The following is a 16,918-nucleotide window of genomic DNA, read 5'->3' on the forward strand; positions in this document are numbered from 1 at the left end:
AAAGTATTGAGATGAAATTTTGTTATTGACCAAATACTTATTTTCCACCATAATTTGCAAATAAATTCTTTAAAAATCCTACAATGTGATTTTCTGGATTTTCTTTTCTCATTTTGTCTCTCATAGTTGAGGTATACCTATGATGAAAATTACAGGCCTCTCTCATCTTTTTAAGTGGGAGAACTTGCACAATTGGTGGCTGACTAAATACTTTTTTTCCCCACTGTATATATATATACATGTAGGAGCAGGATTTAATAAAAAAAAATTGTAGCATGTTTGGATGCGGTCTAAAACCATTTTTGGTATTTCACTATTAAAATCTGTCTTAATTGAATAAATGTGGTGTAAAAAAATAAAAAAATTAAAAAAAATATATATATATATAATTAATCATGTGATAATAAGAGTTCATTTGGACAATCCTAGTCATTACTTGTTTGTTTTATGTACCTGTATCTCTTTGTCCCATCCTTTATAACACTCTACTGTCAAATAAGTCTCTCAGTCAGAAGGTCTTGCTCGACACTGATTCATTTAGTTTTCCCACACAGAATCGAGCGAACACGAGGACAAGAGTACTGACGCTTCCGGAGACGTGCCCGTCCAGTTATGCCCACCCGAGACCCCCACCCTCACCGCCACAGATGCCCCTGAGGAGGAAGGAGACGCTCCCAAGTCCCCACAGGACTCCCAGGAGAATGACGACATGGGCCCTTTGCCAGATAACTGGGAGATGGCCTACACTGAGAAAGGAGAAGTTTACTTCATAGAGTGAGTGAAGTGCACTTCAAAGCACACTTCATAATAAAAGAGGTGTGAACATATGGAGCGCTACCTGTTGCAGTGTCCTCTTTTACAGATCGTTACAGACAGCTGAATTATTTATGCGTGCTGTATTGAGCTCACTCAGTTCAGTGCAGTTCAGTTTACTGCATTTTGCATTTCAGAACTTCAGCACATGGTAGGGCTGAAAATGTAGAGTAGTTTAAAATTATAATTTTTTTATTCTTTTGAAGGTATTCAGTTCAAGTTCTTTAAACTGATTAATTAATTTGTATTAATTAATTTAAGATTACTTAATATAAAGTTATAAAATATAAAGTAATTTTATGTGAATCATTTGATTAATATATAAATATTAATTGTAAATTCATATTTTCATACATTTTTCAATATTTCAATCAAACAAGGCAATTGTAAAAAATGGTATTTGTTCATATTATTTAATGCACCGGAGTTCATTTGAACTAACATTAAACAGTTGTATTTTTATTAACTAACGTTAACAAAGATTAATGAATACTTATTATATAAATATTAATAAAATATTTTGCTCATTGTTAATGTTAGTTAATATGTTACGTTAAATAATTGGACCTTATTGTAAAGTCTTACCAAAATGTTTAATGCTAGAAGGGCGATATAACAAAAATATATTATTTCAATTTATATAAGTCAAAATATTACAATATAAAAAAATAGTGTTTTTTTTACTAACAAATTTTAACACATAAAATCTGCACATGGACTTTAATGAACATTTTAGTGATGAGCTGACACATTGGATTTTGCTGAGCCATGAATGAATGAATCAGTATAAAACTGAGGGAAGAGCATTCTTAAGTGTTCTTAAGAGCAAGAGAGAGATGTTCCTCTCCCTCCCATCTGTCCTTAATGAGAAACGAGGGACTTATTAAAAGTATTGATTGCCATTGTGTTAACTGGAAAACCCCCCTGCTACTGTGACTGAGGCCTTCTGGCATATCTAGTCTAAAATGTTTTACATTTCAAAGTGAAGCTTGTACCAACATTTGGCAGACATAACACACTTAGAGATGCTTTTGATTCGTATCATGGTAGCTAAACCGTATTATACTTACTATTAATTGTTGCAATATTTGTTCTTTTCAGTCACAATTCCAAAACAACGTCATGGCTCGACCCTCGACTAGCGAAGAAAGCCAAGCCCCCAGAGGATTGTGAGGAAGATGGTGAGTGTTTGAGTGTGTTAACACGTGTGTGTGTGTGTGTGTGTGTGTGTGTGTGTGTGTGTGAGTGTGTTGCTCTCTTTTACGCTTGGAGAAATTTGTTTTTTGTGAAATTTGAAAAATTTGAAAGTTGTGACCTCTACTTGTATTTTCCCTCTGGAGATGTACGCGTGAAAGATTGTAACATGAAATCTGAGGAGGAGGTTTCCATTTTGTGGGTTTGTTTGTGATGTCAGAACACGATCAGATTGTGCTCTGGTTTCATGAAACATCCAGAATGACAAACTTCTAGCTCATGTTTGCATGCTATATTTATGAATGACAGGTTTATTCAGCATTGCTGTATAAGTTTATCTGTTTATTCGTTCATTTGCAAATTTTTTTTGTTCATTCAACCATCTTTCCAACCATCCATAAAACCACCAATATATATAGCCATTCATTCGTTTGTTCATCCATTTGTCTATTAAGCATCTATCCTCCATTCATTTGTTTGCTTGTTCAATCATGTGTTCAGTCATATAGCCATCCACCCATTCGTCTATTTATCTATCCCACCATACATACTATATACATTGCATTTCATTTCAATTCATCCATTAAGCCATTTGTCCTCTTTTCATTCGTTTGTTTGTTCATTCATCCATCCACTCTTCCATTCTCTATTCAGTTGTTTGTTAGTTAATTCACCAATCCTTTAAATATCTATCCTCCATTAATTTAGCTTGTTAAATCATTTGTTTGTTTAGTCATCCATCCATCCATTCCCTATTCATTTGTTTGTTCATTCATTCACTCATCCTTTAAGTATATCCTTCATTCAATTGTTGTCTTGTTCATTTGTTTGTACGAATAGAAAAGTACTATTTGATTCATTCATTCATTCCTTCATCTATAAAGCAGTCATTCATTAGTTTATTTGTTCAGACTTTCTCCATTGAGTTGGTTGGTTTGTTCATTCATTCATCCATCCATTAAGCATCTGTCCTCTATTCATCCATTAGTTTGCATATTGATTAGTTTATTTATTCATTTGTTTGTTCATCCATCCATCCTTTGTTTGATTGTTCATTCAGTCACTAATCCTTTGAGAATCTATCCTCCATTAATTTGTTCATTTATTCATTCATTTGATCAGAAAGCTATTTATTCATTCCTTCATTCGTCCTCCTTTCTATTCATTATTTTTTTTGTTCATACATGCATCCATAAAGCCATTTAACCTGCATTCATACATCCATCTTTCTACCCTCCATGCATTCATTAATTTGTTCATTCATCCATCCATGCTTCCATAAAGCCATCTATCCATTCTTACAGCCATTCATTTGTAAATTTTTAATTTCTTCATTCACACTTATAAAATTACATGAGTTCTAAAAATGGAGCACAAGTTAGCATGATATATTCATTAGAATGCTTAAAACATGCATTTTTTATGTTTTCTTCTCAGCTGGGCAGTTGAACATGCTATGTACCCAAATCTACCATCTTTGAAACCCTCTGTTGAGTTCAAATGCAATTTAATGGGGCCAGAGAAATCAATATCTCTTTCCACAGACCTTTTAATGCCTCTCTGTGGCATGACTACTAATATCCCTCTCCGTGGTATAGCTTAGATCTATTTTTTGGGCAAGTCTGTGCAACAGTGTAAGTTCATACGCATAATCATGATTGATTTCCGTCGTGTTCAATAATAACTGCTGCAAAGAAATCACTCTGTGTATTGCAAATTTGATCCAAGTCTGTCTTCAAAGTTCAGACATGATTCAGAATTTAATTCAGATGTCTGTTAGCTTTTGATCCTCATGGGGCGGCACAGTTTCATCATAAGTTCCCATCGAAGGTTAGATAAAAGATGATCTGTCTGTGTCTACCTAATTTTGCCTTCAAAATCAATGTAACTCACGACTCTTTGTGTAATTTCAGAGGCGTGCCTGTTTAATTTAGCAACAATGGAATAATTTTTCCATTGTTCTCACGCTCTAAAATTTACTCTGTGCTTGCTAATTAATCATCCCTGCTGTGAAATCTATGCTGTTTTGACAGCATAAATTTCACAGGACTTTTAAAGACGCATCCGGCACACATGTACACGCTTATATTTACATTTGTGCATTCAGTGCACTCAAATATACATAAGCCAGTCAGTGAATGAAAGAGCCTGAAAAAGAGACTTCTCCCATAGTTGCCATGGCAACTGCCGATGGAGGACCATTGATTTAAAGAGGCTTGAGAAAAGATATTTAAGGTGGTTTGGGTTAGATCATTGTCTTAAAACCATGAAAGGACCAAAAGATTCCCCCAAAAACATTTAAGATTTTCTTTAATATGTATTCTTTATATGTATGTTTCAAGATTTTTTTTCCAAATATGGTACATTAATAATCTGTTAAGAATTATAGTGTTATATTTATATAAAAATTGTTATTGTATAAATGATAAATTATATAAAAATTGTGATATTGTGGGAATGAGTAGGTAATTATGTTTGAATATTATTATTTATAATATATTAATTATTAAAAACCAAGATATTTTCTAAATGTGGTGCATACATGATCTATTAGGCATTATTGAAGCTAATAATATTTGCTACATTTATAAATGAACATTTGTAACTTTTTTTTCGTGAATTTACAATATGGAGAAACGCTGACTAGGTAATATTTTTTGAACATTTTGAATCTTATTATGTTATTTATAACTTATTCATTAAAAACAAATAGTTTTTTAATTGTGGTACATTATAATATTATAATGTTATAATATTTGTTAAATTCTTAAAATTTTTAAAGGGGGTTTGCAGTTCTGCGGGAAAATTAAGTAGGTTACTTATTATTGCAGTTTTGCGGGAACATTAAAGGGGTCATATGATGCGATTTCAATTTTTCCTTTCTCTTTGAAGTGTTACAAGCTCTGAAAATAATGTTTTTTGAACCTTATACTGCATAAACACATTTCATTACACCAAATACACAAAAAATCATATGACCCCTTTAAGTAGGTTACTTATTCAAACATTTTAAATATTATTCATTTGTTGTTTATCATTTATTTATTAAAACAGATGCCTTAGAGCATGACACCATACCATGTTGTCCATATTCTTTGTATTTATAAATAATTTCCAACATAATTTTTTAAATATTTTTAATGTGCAGTAATTTTTGCCCATGCATGATCGTTGAGTAGGTGTTAATAAAAATAATAATTTTAGTTGGTTTTAAAACATGTTGTTTTCCACCTCCCTGTAAGTTACAAATAGAAGTTATAAAGAGAAGTAATAAATATGACCTATTATAAGTTAGATTAAATATTTAACATTTGGCGCCAATTTCTTCCATACCAAGATGTGCTCTTTAAAAGAAAACTACAGTAAATCCAGCCAAGGTTGTGTCACACTTCTCACTTTTTTGTATTAAGAAAGTGTCGCCATCTGGTGTGTTACTCGTCTTTCTCTCTGAGTTAAAGCGGTGTATGTGACTCATATAAGAGGCTCGTCCTGTATCCTCTTGGATGACAACCTCCGAAAGTTCGGTTCTTGATGTAAATCCTAAATATGAGACTGGTTTCTGATTGTGAGGGGAAGGGTCAAGCATTAGCGGATGCGGTGTAGCCGGTTGGTGTGTGTGTAGGAGGGAATTGATTGCTCTAACCTCCTAGGGAGGTGCGAGAACCTCGTTGTTCATTACACCTGCTCCTGCCTCCTCTGGCCCAGAGTTCTGTTCAGCGCAGCATCCATTCACTCAACTAATGAATATCTGAACGCAGCATGGCTTCTTTTTACACAATGTGAGTAAAAAAACAGCTTTGAGGGCATGTCTATAGAGTATCTTTGTGTGTGTCAATGCAGAGGCTGCAGCATGACTTGTGTGTGTGTTTGTTTCTTTACTTGTTTTTAGAAAAATAAGTGTAATAAAAAAACAATTTGCAGTGTTTGTCCATGAAAAAACTCCACTGTGATGCCATAGTGTTCTCAATGGCTGCTAGGGCTTTGTTTTGTGGTTGCTAGGCGGTTTCTAGGGTATTCTGAATGGTTGTAAGGTCATTTCAGGTGATTGCTAGGGTGTTCCGTGTGGTTGATAAGACATTCTATAAGTTTGGACTAGGGATGTCAACGATTAATCGATGATCGATTAATTGTCGATAAGAGATTCAATTGATTAAAGCTATCAATGGTCGATTAAGCTATTTAATTTTGGGCTGCGTGCGGCTGATGTGCAAAACACGTGCGAGCGGCTGTGGGTGACGGTATATAAATGCATCTTCATTCATTCATAATGTACAAATTAAGCTTTTAATGTGATTTAAACTTTAAAAGTACATTAAAATAGAAACAACACAAAGTTCTTCAACATGGAAAGCAATAGAAATGTAGTAACCAAGTAATTTCCCCAGATAATTATTTCATATCGGGCTCTGTGCTTTGCAGGGCTGCGGGACACAGGACATAGGCTATAGGCTAACTTGTTAATTCGTTCCTGATTTATTAATTTGGTTCCTTAAATAACCCATGATTTAACCAAAATGAGGGAACAAATTAATAAATCGAACTAATTCTTAATTCATGGCCATGAAATCTTTAATTTCCCTTCCCGCATGTTTACCACAGTAAGAGATGCGAAAACAGTGATAAAAAGTGAATGGCAATAAAATAAACCTGCGAAATTAGAGGGTGAGACAGTGAGGTTTTAGGAAAAGAAACAATGCCTAAATATGACTGAATTTGTGGAAATTCGTAACCAACCGGCAAACCAGAACAAAGCCGCATAAATGTGGGCTATATGGGCTCGAACGGCATCCAAAGGCATGGTCGCAATGTAACATTTTCCAGCTAACCAATTATTCCTCTAATAAACAAAGCTTTTATACCACACTTGTCATAATCAGAGCTTATAATTTGTAAATAAATAATTGCTGGATTCAAAACAGCAATTAAAAGGCGCTGTGACCAACACTGACAACACGTTTTCCCGGAGCATTCAGTGATGTCACTAAACGGTGATGCCACAAATAGAGCATCGTTCACAAGTTTCTGCAGGACCTAACTAGCCAGGTTTTCAAGCCATGGTACAAAATGGGATGCTTTAAGGAAAATGTATAGCCTATGTAAGTAATATGTCTAAAATAAAAATAACAATTTGTTTTCATAAAAAAGAAAAAAAGCGAAATATATCTGTCTTAAATAGTTAAGCTAACAGATTTAAAACGGAAGTGTGGCGCGGCGCTCCATAAACAAGTTCACGGAAAGGAAAGGATGACAACGCACATTCTGTTTGTTTGCATTATTTTACAAAAGCACAAATCTTCTGCTTTTATTGTGAGTGTGCAAAAATAAAAGTAGACACTTCTGCGGAATATATCTTACTTCAAAAATTTAGCTTTTTTATGTTTCAGCTGCTCGATCGCGCCAGCGCCTCACGCTCGCACACCCCACATATTCTAGCAGTTCAAACTTACATCGCAGTCTGTTCATTATCAAAATAAAATACAGTCAACCAAACATATAAAAGGTTACACTGGTCAGTTTAAATGGACCGTAGTATACCGGTCCACTCTGCTGTTAAGGACGTTTTTGCTCATGTGAAGAGGATGATCTTGTCCGTCTAGGCCTTTATGCGAATGCGTGTAAAGTACTAGCCTAGTTTACATTATAAAGAATAGTTTAACATTCAAATACATTGCAAATATGGAAACAATTGGATTTGTGTCGAATGAGACATGACCGTAACCTCCAAATACATCCAGCCAAACCCGCACTCGCTCTGTCTCGTATGCACACACGCATGCACTGTCACGATCTAATGCACTGTAAATGCCGTTTTTAAAAACAAATAGGCCTACCGGAATGCAAAAATTCAAAATCTGACATTTTCCGGAACAGGATCCAGCAGGATCAAATTAAGTACTGGCCATAATACTCACACAAAAATGTTTCATGTGAGCAACAGTGTGTTTTGCTGCAGCAGTGCCGATGGAAGCGGTTCACTGACTGCACAGCACAGCCACATGTGCCACAGTTACATTTGGGATAATTTTATTTTAAATGCCATAATGTCAGTTGAAAACATTGCAATTGTGTTTTAAAATACAACAACGAGCACCAAGAAACCATTTAAAGAGGCGCGTTCAGCGGTCTCCGTGACGGGATAGGAAACAGTCAACAAAGTAAAATGATCTCAAATGTACGGCGCTCTCTCTTAATTTTATCAAATGATCATAATCACATCTATTCATTTTATAATCCTGCTACTAGCATTTTATTCAGACTAAAACCCCTTTAATTCGGGTGAGAAAGCGGGTGGTGGGGGGGGGGGGGTTGTGGCTTTTGCACATCCTGTCATGCCGGTGACTGCGTGCCGCTCCATTAGATGCATTTTGCAGCATTAAGGTTAATGATTAATTGATCGTTTATTTAAACGAAGATCGAACATGGAAATGATCGAAATCTAGGACATTGTTTGCTGTGTGCTAGGGAGTTTTAAGTAATTGCTAGGGCATTACAAGAAAATTGCTGGATGTTCTTCTGAGGTGTTGCTAGGGCATTGTTTGGGGGTTGCTAGGGAGCTCTGAGTGGTTGCTAGGGCATTACAAGTAAATTGCTGAGTATTCTTCTGAGGGGTTGCTAGGGCATTGTTTGGGGTTTGGTAGGATATTGCTAGGTGGTTTGTAGGTTATTCTGAATGGTTGTAAGGTCATTTTAGATCATTGCTTCTGTGTTTTTTGTGTGGCTGTTAGAACATTCTATGAGTTTGCACTTCTATGACTTTTCTTGCTGATTTCTAGGGTGTTCTATGTGGTTGCTAGGGCATTGTTTGGTGGTTGCTAGGATGTTCTGAATGGTTGCTATGGCACTGTTTGGTGGTTGCTAGGGTGTTTGGAGTGGTTGCAAAGATGTTGCTTGGCAGTTTCTAGGGTATTCCGAATTCTTGTAAGGGCATTTTAGGTAATTGCTACAGAGTTCTGTGCGGTTGATAGAACATTCTATGAGTTTGCACTTGCTAGGACATTTGGTGGTTGCTAGGGAGTTCTGAGTAGTTGCTAGGGCATTGTTTGGTGGTGGTCAGGGAGTTCTAAATGGTGCTTGCTAGGTAGTACCTCAAGCAGTGCTTGGTGGATGCTAGGGTGTTCTCACAGGTTGCTAGGTTTCTAGATTATTCTAAATGGTTGTAAGGTCATTTCAGGTGATTGCTACTGTGTTTGTTGCGGTTCATAGGACATTCTATGAGTTTGCATTGTTTGGTGGTTGCTAGGGTGTTCCGAGTGGTTGCCAAGGCATTGTTTTGTGGTTGCTAGGATGTTGTTAGGCAGTTTACATTTACATTTAGATTTAGACATTTAGCAGACACTTTTATCCAAAGCGACTTACTTAGTTTCTAGGGTATTCTGAATGCCTTTTCTGAATGAGCATTTTAGGTAATTGTTACGGTGTTCTTTGTGGTTGGTAGGACATTCTATGAATTTGCACTTGATTTCTGAGTGGTTGCCAGGGGAGTGCTAGAAGTTTGCTAGGTGTTCTGAGGTGTTGCTAAGGCATTGTTTGCGGGTTGCAAGGGAGCTCTGAGTGAGGGCATAGTTTAGTGGTTGTCAGGGAGTTCTAAATGGTGGTTGCTAGGTAGTTCCTTAATCATAGTTTAGAGCTTACTAGGGTATTCTGACTGGTTGCTAGGGTGTACTCACACTAGGCGAATCTGAACTGTCCCCGAGCGCGTTTGACCCCCAAAGCCCAGTTCGTTTGACGAGTGTGATCGCTCCCTACTGTGCCCGGGAGCACGAAACAGCTACTATTTTGTGTGCACTACTGTTATCATTACGACCGCATACATCTTCTATTACTACTGCTACAGTACACTTATCAATTAATTGAATTACATCAAGTATATTTCGGATTATAACGGGTCTGGTTCTCATCTTATTGTTGAACAGCTGCAAATTTCTCTGTCAACGTCAGCTGCCTGCGTAATAATCATCTGATACGTGCAGTGCAATCAAGTGAAAATCGCTGCACGGCATAAATGATAAATCTATTAGGCAGTCTATTAGCGAAAATGCTTTTCTTCCAATTTTTTGTTTTCAAAACAAAAAGTTGCATCGTGAGTGACGTAAGCATGCTCTGGCCCGGAACATTAAAATGCAATATGAGTGCAGGTCAGTGGGGGAGTGGGCAGGGGGAACAATCGCGCTCGGGCTCGGTTCAAGGCGACCGTGCCTAGTGTGTGAGTACACCCCTAGAGTATTTTGAGTAGTTCTAAGGGCATTTCATGTGATTACTATGAGGTTGCTTGGACACTGTTTAGTGGTTGCTAGGGTTCTGAAGGTTCTTGGGTGTTCAGAGTGGTTCTTAGGGGGTTCCTTGAGCATTGTTTGGTGGTGGCAATGGTGTTCTGAGTGGTTGCTAGGACATTGCTAGAAGATTGCAGGGTGCTGGTGTTCAGAGTGGTTGCTAGGTATGTGGTGTTAGTTGTATAGAGTGATTGCTAGGGTATTTCTATGTGGTTTCTAGGGTATTCTGAGTGGTTGTAAGGGCATGTCATGACAGATCAAGCTTTGATCACTACAAACCAAACTATCACTTTAATGAAATAATATATTTTCTTTCCCCACTAATAAAACGATTTTATCATAAGCTAGCTACACACTGGAGAGCTGCTTTATAACAGAAAATCTAGTTGTAATTCTAACTGAAAATGACACTGACTCTGGTTTTTCATGTTTAATACTGTAAAGCTGCTTGATTTAAGGCTATCTATTGCATAAGGTCAGCTTCAGGAGCGGCTGTGTTTGCTGCGTTTGCTGCAAGCGCTGTGTCGTCTTCTCTTGAATTGCATCCAGGAGAGCTGAATTACATGGTCAAACTGCATTATTGCAGGCTCTTACATTAGGTCATATGAGATCAAACTACTCGACAACAAAAATATTTGTTGACAATTTTTTATTGTCTGCGTTGTCAATAATGTCGACTAATCGTTTCAGCCCTAGTGGCTACCCACATGTTTAGCGGTTGCTATAGAGTGCTATAGGTGGTGGTTTGTAAAGAGTTCTGAGCGGTTGCTAGGACGTGTCTAGAAGGTTGCTAGGTGTTCTGAGTGGTTGCTATGGCATTCTTTGGTGTTTGCCAGGGCGTTCTTAATGGTTATAAAACATTGTTTGATGGTTGCTTGGGTGTTCTGGGCCATTTCTAGGCGGTTTGCTTACTGGTCTGTAATATTGTGTTTTCTAAATATCATCTGCCAGGTCAATATCATAGATCTGATTACTTAAGAATGCCATAACACACCTCTTGTCAACAAACTATGTTTTGAGGTAAATTATGTGACTTATGTTATGTGACGAGCTATGTTAGTCTTGCGTGCATGTGCTTAATCTGCATGTTTAGTGCACACCGTTTATTCACACATGCATAGATGACTTCATCTGCACGTATATGTACATGTTTAGAAGAACGCCGGCAAAAACTGCAGCATGTCCCACTGGCAATGTTTTTGATAATTACTGCATGAGTTTGCGCGTGTAGCCCATTTCTTCTTGATGTTTCAATAATGCCAAATTTGGCTGAAAAACAGCACACACAGGAAAAAGCATTTTGAATGAAGCATGTGATGACAGCCCTTTGTTGTCATGGTGATCTCGCCAGCCCTTTAATTTGTTTTGTGTCTCTCAGCCAGATAGAATTGCATGAAAGTATGTTGGCTGTAACCTTCAGGCTGCCAGACCTCCCCTCACTTACCGCTGTGTGTCCTAATTAAGCTTTGTTTTACACACTGACTGCCAGCGTGAATGGCCGGCTGGATTGTTTGGGATACGGAATCCAAATTCTGGCGCACAGGGAATGTGTTTTTAAAAGACGTCTAGACTGATTTGTGCCGTGTATTATCATATATTGCAGGTATCCCTGGGGTTATTGATTTAGTGGACTGGGCTTCAGTAAAATGAAAACAGTGAGGAATGTTTTCATGACATGCATGCTTTGTGCCATGCATTAAATAGCACATTTTAAGCTTGTTACTTCTGAAGGTTTCATACACTCAGGTTCACCTTTCAACTGTTGTCGTAATTATTTATAAATATTAAATTATGGTAATACTTCACTCGAAGCCTGATTAAACAATGCGATATCTAGGCAAGGAAAATTTATTTATATAGCACATTTAATAAACAATGCTTAAAAATAATGTAACATCACATGTTTATTTAAATTTTTAATAAGCAAATAAAAGAATATGAGAATAAAAGAATTAAAAATATAATATATAAATAGCCAGTAAAAATATAAAGGGAAAAAAAATAGTAATATAATTATATATTGTTGTTGTTCTTGTTGTGTGTATACACTTTATATTTATACTTGTCTATCTATCTATCTATCTATCATTGTCATTTTAGCATTATTTCTATACTGTTATAGTATTAATATTATTTAATACTATAATAATTAATATTATTTTAGTATTTTTAAATTTTTGCAGTTTTAATATTAGATTGTTTTAATAATTTGGTTATTGGCTTTTGTCATTTTGATTAGTTTTATGTTATTATGTTTTTATTTTCTATAGATTTATAATGTAATATTTCTATCTAGTGTTCATTTATTTTTATTTAAATTTTAGTTTTAGTAACTGTAGTACATTTTAATAATAGTAATATTTCGACTTAACCTGTTGCCAAGGCAACATTTCTCATTTTATTTTTATTGTCTAATATATATATATATATATATATATATATATATATATATTAATATTTTTTTTTTTGTACATGTATGTAGTGTATGTATACTTCATCAGTCATGTATTATATATGTATGTATTGTTATTGTTTCTCTAAAACAAGTAAAATAATGTGTGTGTGTATAAATATTTATGTATATATATATATATATATATATACACACACACACACATTTTAATTTTCATTATTTTAAACAAAATTATGCAAGGAAACAGAAAATACAACCCAGACTACATTAAATATACATGCATTTCATATGCAACGGGGATAAACAACGTTTGCAACGAGGTGCCGACCATCTTATTTTTTTTTTCTTTCTACAGAACTTCCATATGGCTGGGAGAAAATAGACGACCCTATTTATGGCAGTTACTATGTTGAGTAAGTTCTTCAGAATCCTTCTTTCAAATTTTTGTCGAATCTGACCCCAAATCATCCGCGTCATGCTCTTCAATAAGTGCGCCGAGGGAGGGAGGGTCCCAGCGTGATTAAATATCTGCTCGTTCTGCCCCGCAGCCACATTAACAGAAGGACACAGTTTGAAAACCCCGTCCTAGAGGCCAAACGAAGGATCCAACAGCAACAGCAAATGCAAAGTCAAGGTCTATCGGCGTTGCCATTGCCCACAATATATAGAGGTACTGCTTTTCTCTGTGGCCCATATATGCCACCTTCACCCAGGTGGTTTTATTGGTGTTTCTCGGTTTCGGGTTGATCAGGTGTGCCCTACTTTCACGTCACTTTAGCTTGACCGAAGCACCAAAGACCATACAGTAGAGATGGCTGTGCAGTGTGCTGTGTATTCCTCTGATAGTTTATGTTTGTTTGTCTTCACAGAAAAGCCTCCATTTACGAGGGATGCCACACAACTCAAAGGGACGTTCCTCACCACGGTGCTGCAGAAGAGCAATATGGGATTCGGCTTCACCATCATTGGCGGGGACGAGCCGGACGAGTTCCTACAGGTCAAGAGCGTCATACCTGATGGCCCTGCTGCCCAAGATGGCAAGATGAACACAGGTGAGAAGCTCAAGGTTAACATATGTTTCATGTAGTGGTTAAACGGATCGTAGTTGATCCGTGATCCGTACGGACCAAGCCCCATGGTTCGGCACACATGTGATCCGTGGATTAATTGCAAAATTTAACCATAATAGAGTATCATTTGAGTTATCATAGAGTCATAGTTATCATAGAGTTTATCATTTGTTAGCGAATTTTAAACAATTCCAGCGAATTTTAAACAATTCTAGAGAGAAAACGCGAAAGTGAACTCAATTCATTACTCGCACGCTGTTCTCTACGCGCACAGCCGCACACACATGTTTCAGACGGCGCACGAAAAAACCGAACTGAATTCTCTTCTGAATCCTCTGAACAGACACATACACATAAAATTGACAAAATACCCATCTCGACAATCATTCAAGGAGTTGTCAAAACATCAAATTGCAACAAACTTGAACCCATCACAAAAAATGTTGCCGTTATGCAGAATTCCAATAGGATTCCTATTTAAAGGACTGGATTTTGCCCACGAAAATTTGTCCAAACATTTGTAAATGTGATCGCACCTTACAGTCCCATTCACACCAAGGACAATACTTAGAAATATACAGTTTTAATAATTCTTCTAGTTCTTTAAGAATAGGGAAGTCCACACCATACAGTGGGGGAAAAAAGTATTTAGTCAGCCACCAATTGTGCAAGTTCTCCCACTTAAAAAGATGAGAGAGGCCTGTAATTTTCATCATAGGTATACCTCAACTATGAGAGACAAAATGAGAAAAAAAATCCAGAAAATCACATTGTAGGATTTTTAAAGAATTTATTTGCAAATTAAGGTGGAAAATAAGTATTAATGATAACGACACGATAACAATCCCTTACGAAAATTAACCATGGGTTTACTACAAATAAAACCAAAAAACCATGGTTACTATAGTTAAACTATGGTAACCACAAATTAAAGGGTTACTCCACCCCAAAATGAAAATGTTGTCATCAATCACTTACCCCCATGTCGTTCCAAACCCATAAAAGCTTCGTTCGTCTTCGGAACACAATTTAAGATATTTTGGATGAAAACCAGTAGGCTTGTGACTGTCCCATTGACTGCCAAGTAAATAACACTGTCAAGGTCCAGAAAAGTATGAAAGACATAGTCAAAATAGTCAGTTTGCCATCAGTGGTTCAATCTGAATTTCATGAAGCGACGAGAATACTTTTTGTATGCAAAGAAAACAAAAATAATGACTTTACTCAACAATTCGTCTCCACGTCACCGTAGCGCCATTTATGAGAGTATCCACTAAACGCAAACTGCGCATGCTGTTCTGTGTCAGCCGCACCACATGGATATGCTGTTTTCATTGAAATCAAAATGTAAATAAACGTAGAAAACGTATCCGTGTGGTGCGGCTGGTCGCTCATGTCACCAGAGTTAAACTCCTTTCTTTGAAAATTAATGACATACAGTCAGTGGTGTATAAAGTACCTGAAAGCCATACTCAAGTAAAAGTACAAGATATCTTACCGGATAAGGACTTTGGTAGAAGTTGAAGTCACCGTTTAGAATATTACTTGAGTAAATGTCTTAAAGTATGTGATATTTATTGTACTTAAGTACGAAAAGTATTTTTTAAATCTTAATTAAGTATTGAAAGCAAAAGTACAAGTAAATACAAAATGGAAAAGCAGCAAATAAATATATATATAAAAATGTTCATACACAGCTTGAGTAGCAAGATTGTGTTCAGTTTTAACTCTTTCTTCTATTTTGTATTTTTGGGTAAGAATAAGAAGCACTTCATCTTAGTGTCTGTGACTAAAAAAATTGTCGAAATGTGAAATTAAAACCACCAGTAGGTGACAGCAAGTGACTGTACAAGATATCTTACCGGATAAGGACTTTGGTAGAAGTTGAAGTCACCGTTTAGAATATTACTTGAGTAAATGTCTTAAAGTATGTGATATTTATTGTACTTAAGTACGAAAAGTATTTTTTAAATCTTAATTAAGTATTGAAAGCAAAAGTACAAGTAAATACAAAATGGAAAAGCAGCAAATAAATATATATATAAAAATGTTCATACACAGCTTGAGTAGCAAGATTGTGTTCAGTTTTAACTCTTTCTTCTATTTTGTATTTTTGGGTAAGAATAAGAAGCACTTCATCTTAGTGTCTGTGACTAAAAAAATTGTCGAAATGTGAAATTAAAACCACCAGTAGGTGACAGCAAGTGACTGTTAAAGAGTGAGTCATTCGTTCAACCGATTAATTCAAATGACTGATTCATTCAGAATCAAAGCATTTGACTGTGTTAATGAGTGAATCACTGAATCATTTATTCAACCGATTTGTTCAAAAAGCTGATTCATTCAATAAGTAAACACCATCCATTGCTCAGAGACACAAAACAGTGCTGTGATCTTTGTTTGGAACTATTTTTGTTGGCAAAATTAAGCAAAAACAAGCAATATTACGTCTAAAATATAAGCCACTTATTGTTTTACTGAACTTGTATAAAATGATTATTAAATGTGTTCATGCTGATATTTGCGGAACAACGGTACTCTTTGTGTGATATAGATTAAGTTAACTATATTAAATTATATAAATATAAAAAGCATACAGAAGCATTTTTGCCGTCTACAATTCTACAATTTTTGAATTTTGAGTTGCGTGCACTCCGTGTGTGATTTGGCGATACACTTGATAATGTCAGATCGCACATCAGCACATCATTCAACACTTGCCATATTATCGCAGACGATGCTGTAGCGCAGACCCCAGACTCGACTTAAGTGGAAAATTAATCATCCGCGGTTGTACACGCATTTGTTTGCACATGAGCATGAGTCTAACTTGCAAACGCCAAACCACTGATTCGTCAAACCTGCTTTCCTGCAGTCCGTGTTCTTCTGACTTCTGACTATTTTGTTGTAAGTAACGAATATGCTTCAGGGAAATGTATCGGAGTAAAAGTAAAAGTTGGCTGAAATATAAAAACTCAAGTAAAGTACAGATACTCCCAAAAAATACTTAAGTACTGTAATGAAGTATTATTACTTCGTTACATTACACCACTGCATACAGTAACTGCAATCCACTCAATATGAATCAGCATAATATTGTTTCGTAAGAGAGCCGATATCCTTAATAATTAAGCTAATTTCTGTACCTACGCACTGAG

The 16,918-nt window shown here is 36.1% G+C and overlaps 1 protein-coding gene across 1 annotated transcript in view; it reads left to right on the plus strand.

Annotated features, from left to right (window-relative positions):
• The window catches only part of LOC107574163 (membrane-associated guanylate kinase, WW and PDZ domain-containing protein 2-like), a 106,999-nt gene that overhangs the window by 61,408 nt on the left and 28,673 nt on the right, over positions 1-16,918 (plus strand). Inside the window, exons 5-9 of the mRNA XM_016260629.1 lie at positions 555-774; positions 1,915-1,994; positions 13,046-13,103; positions 13,239-13,360; positions 13,560-13,742. Coding sequence (XP_016116115.1) covers positions 555-774; positions 1,915-1,994; positions 13,046-13,103; positions 13,239-13,360; positions 13,560-13,742 — 663 coding nt within the window. The remainder of the gene's footprint in view (positions 1-554; positions 775-1,914; positions 1,995-13,045; positions 13,104-13,238; positions 13,361-13,559; positions 13,743-16,918) is intronic.

This window comes from Sinocyclocheilus grahami, unplaced genomic scaffold, assembly GCF_001515645.1.
Source record: "Sinocyclocheilus grahami isolate Dianchi unplaced genomic scaffold, SAMN03320097.WGS_v1.1 scaffold31.1, whole genome shotgun sequence".
Lineage (NCBI taxonomy): Eukaryota > Metazoa > Chordata > Actinopteri > Cypriniformes > Cyprinidae > Sinocyclocheilus > Sinocyclocheilus grahami.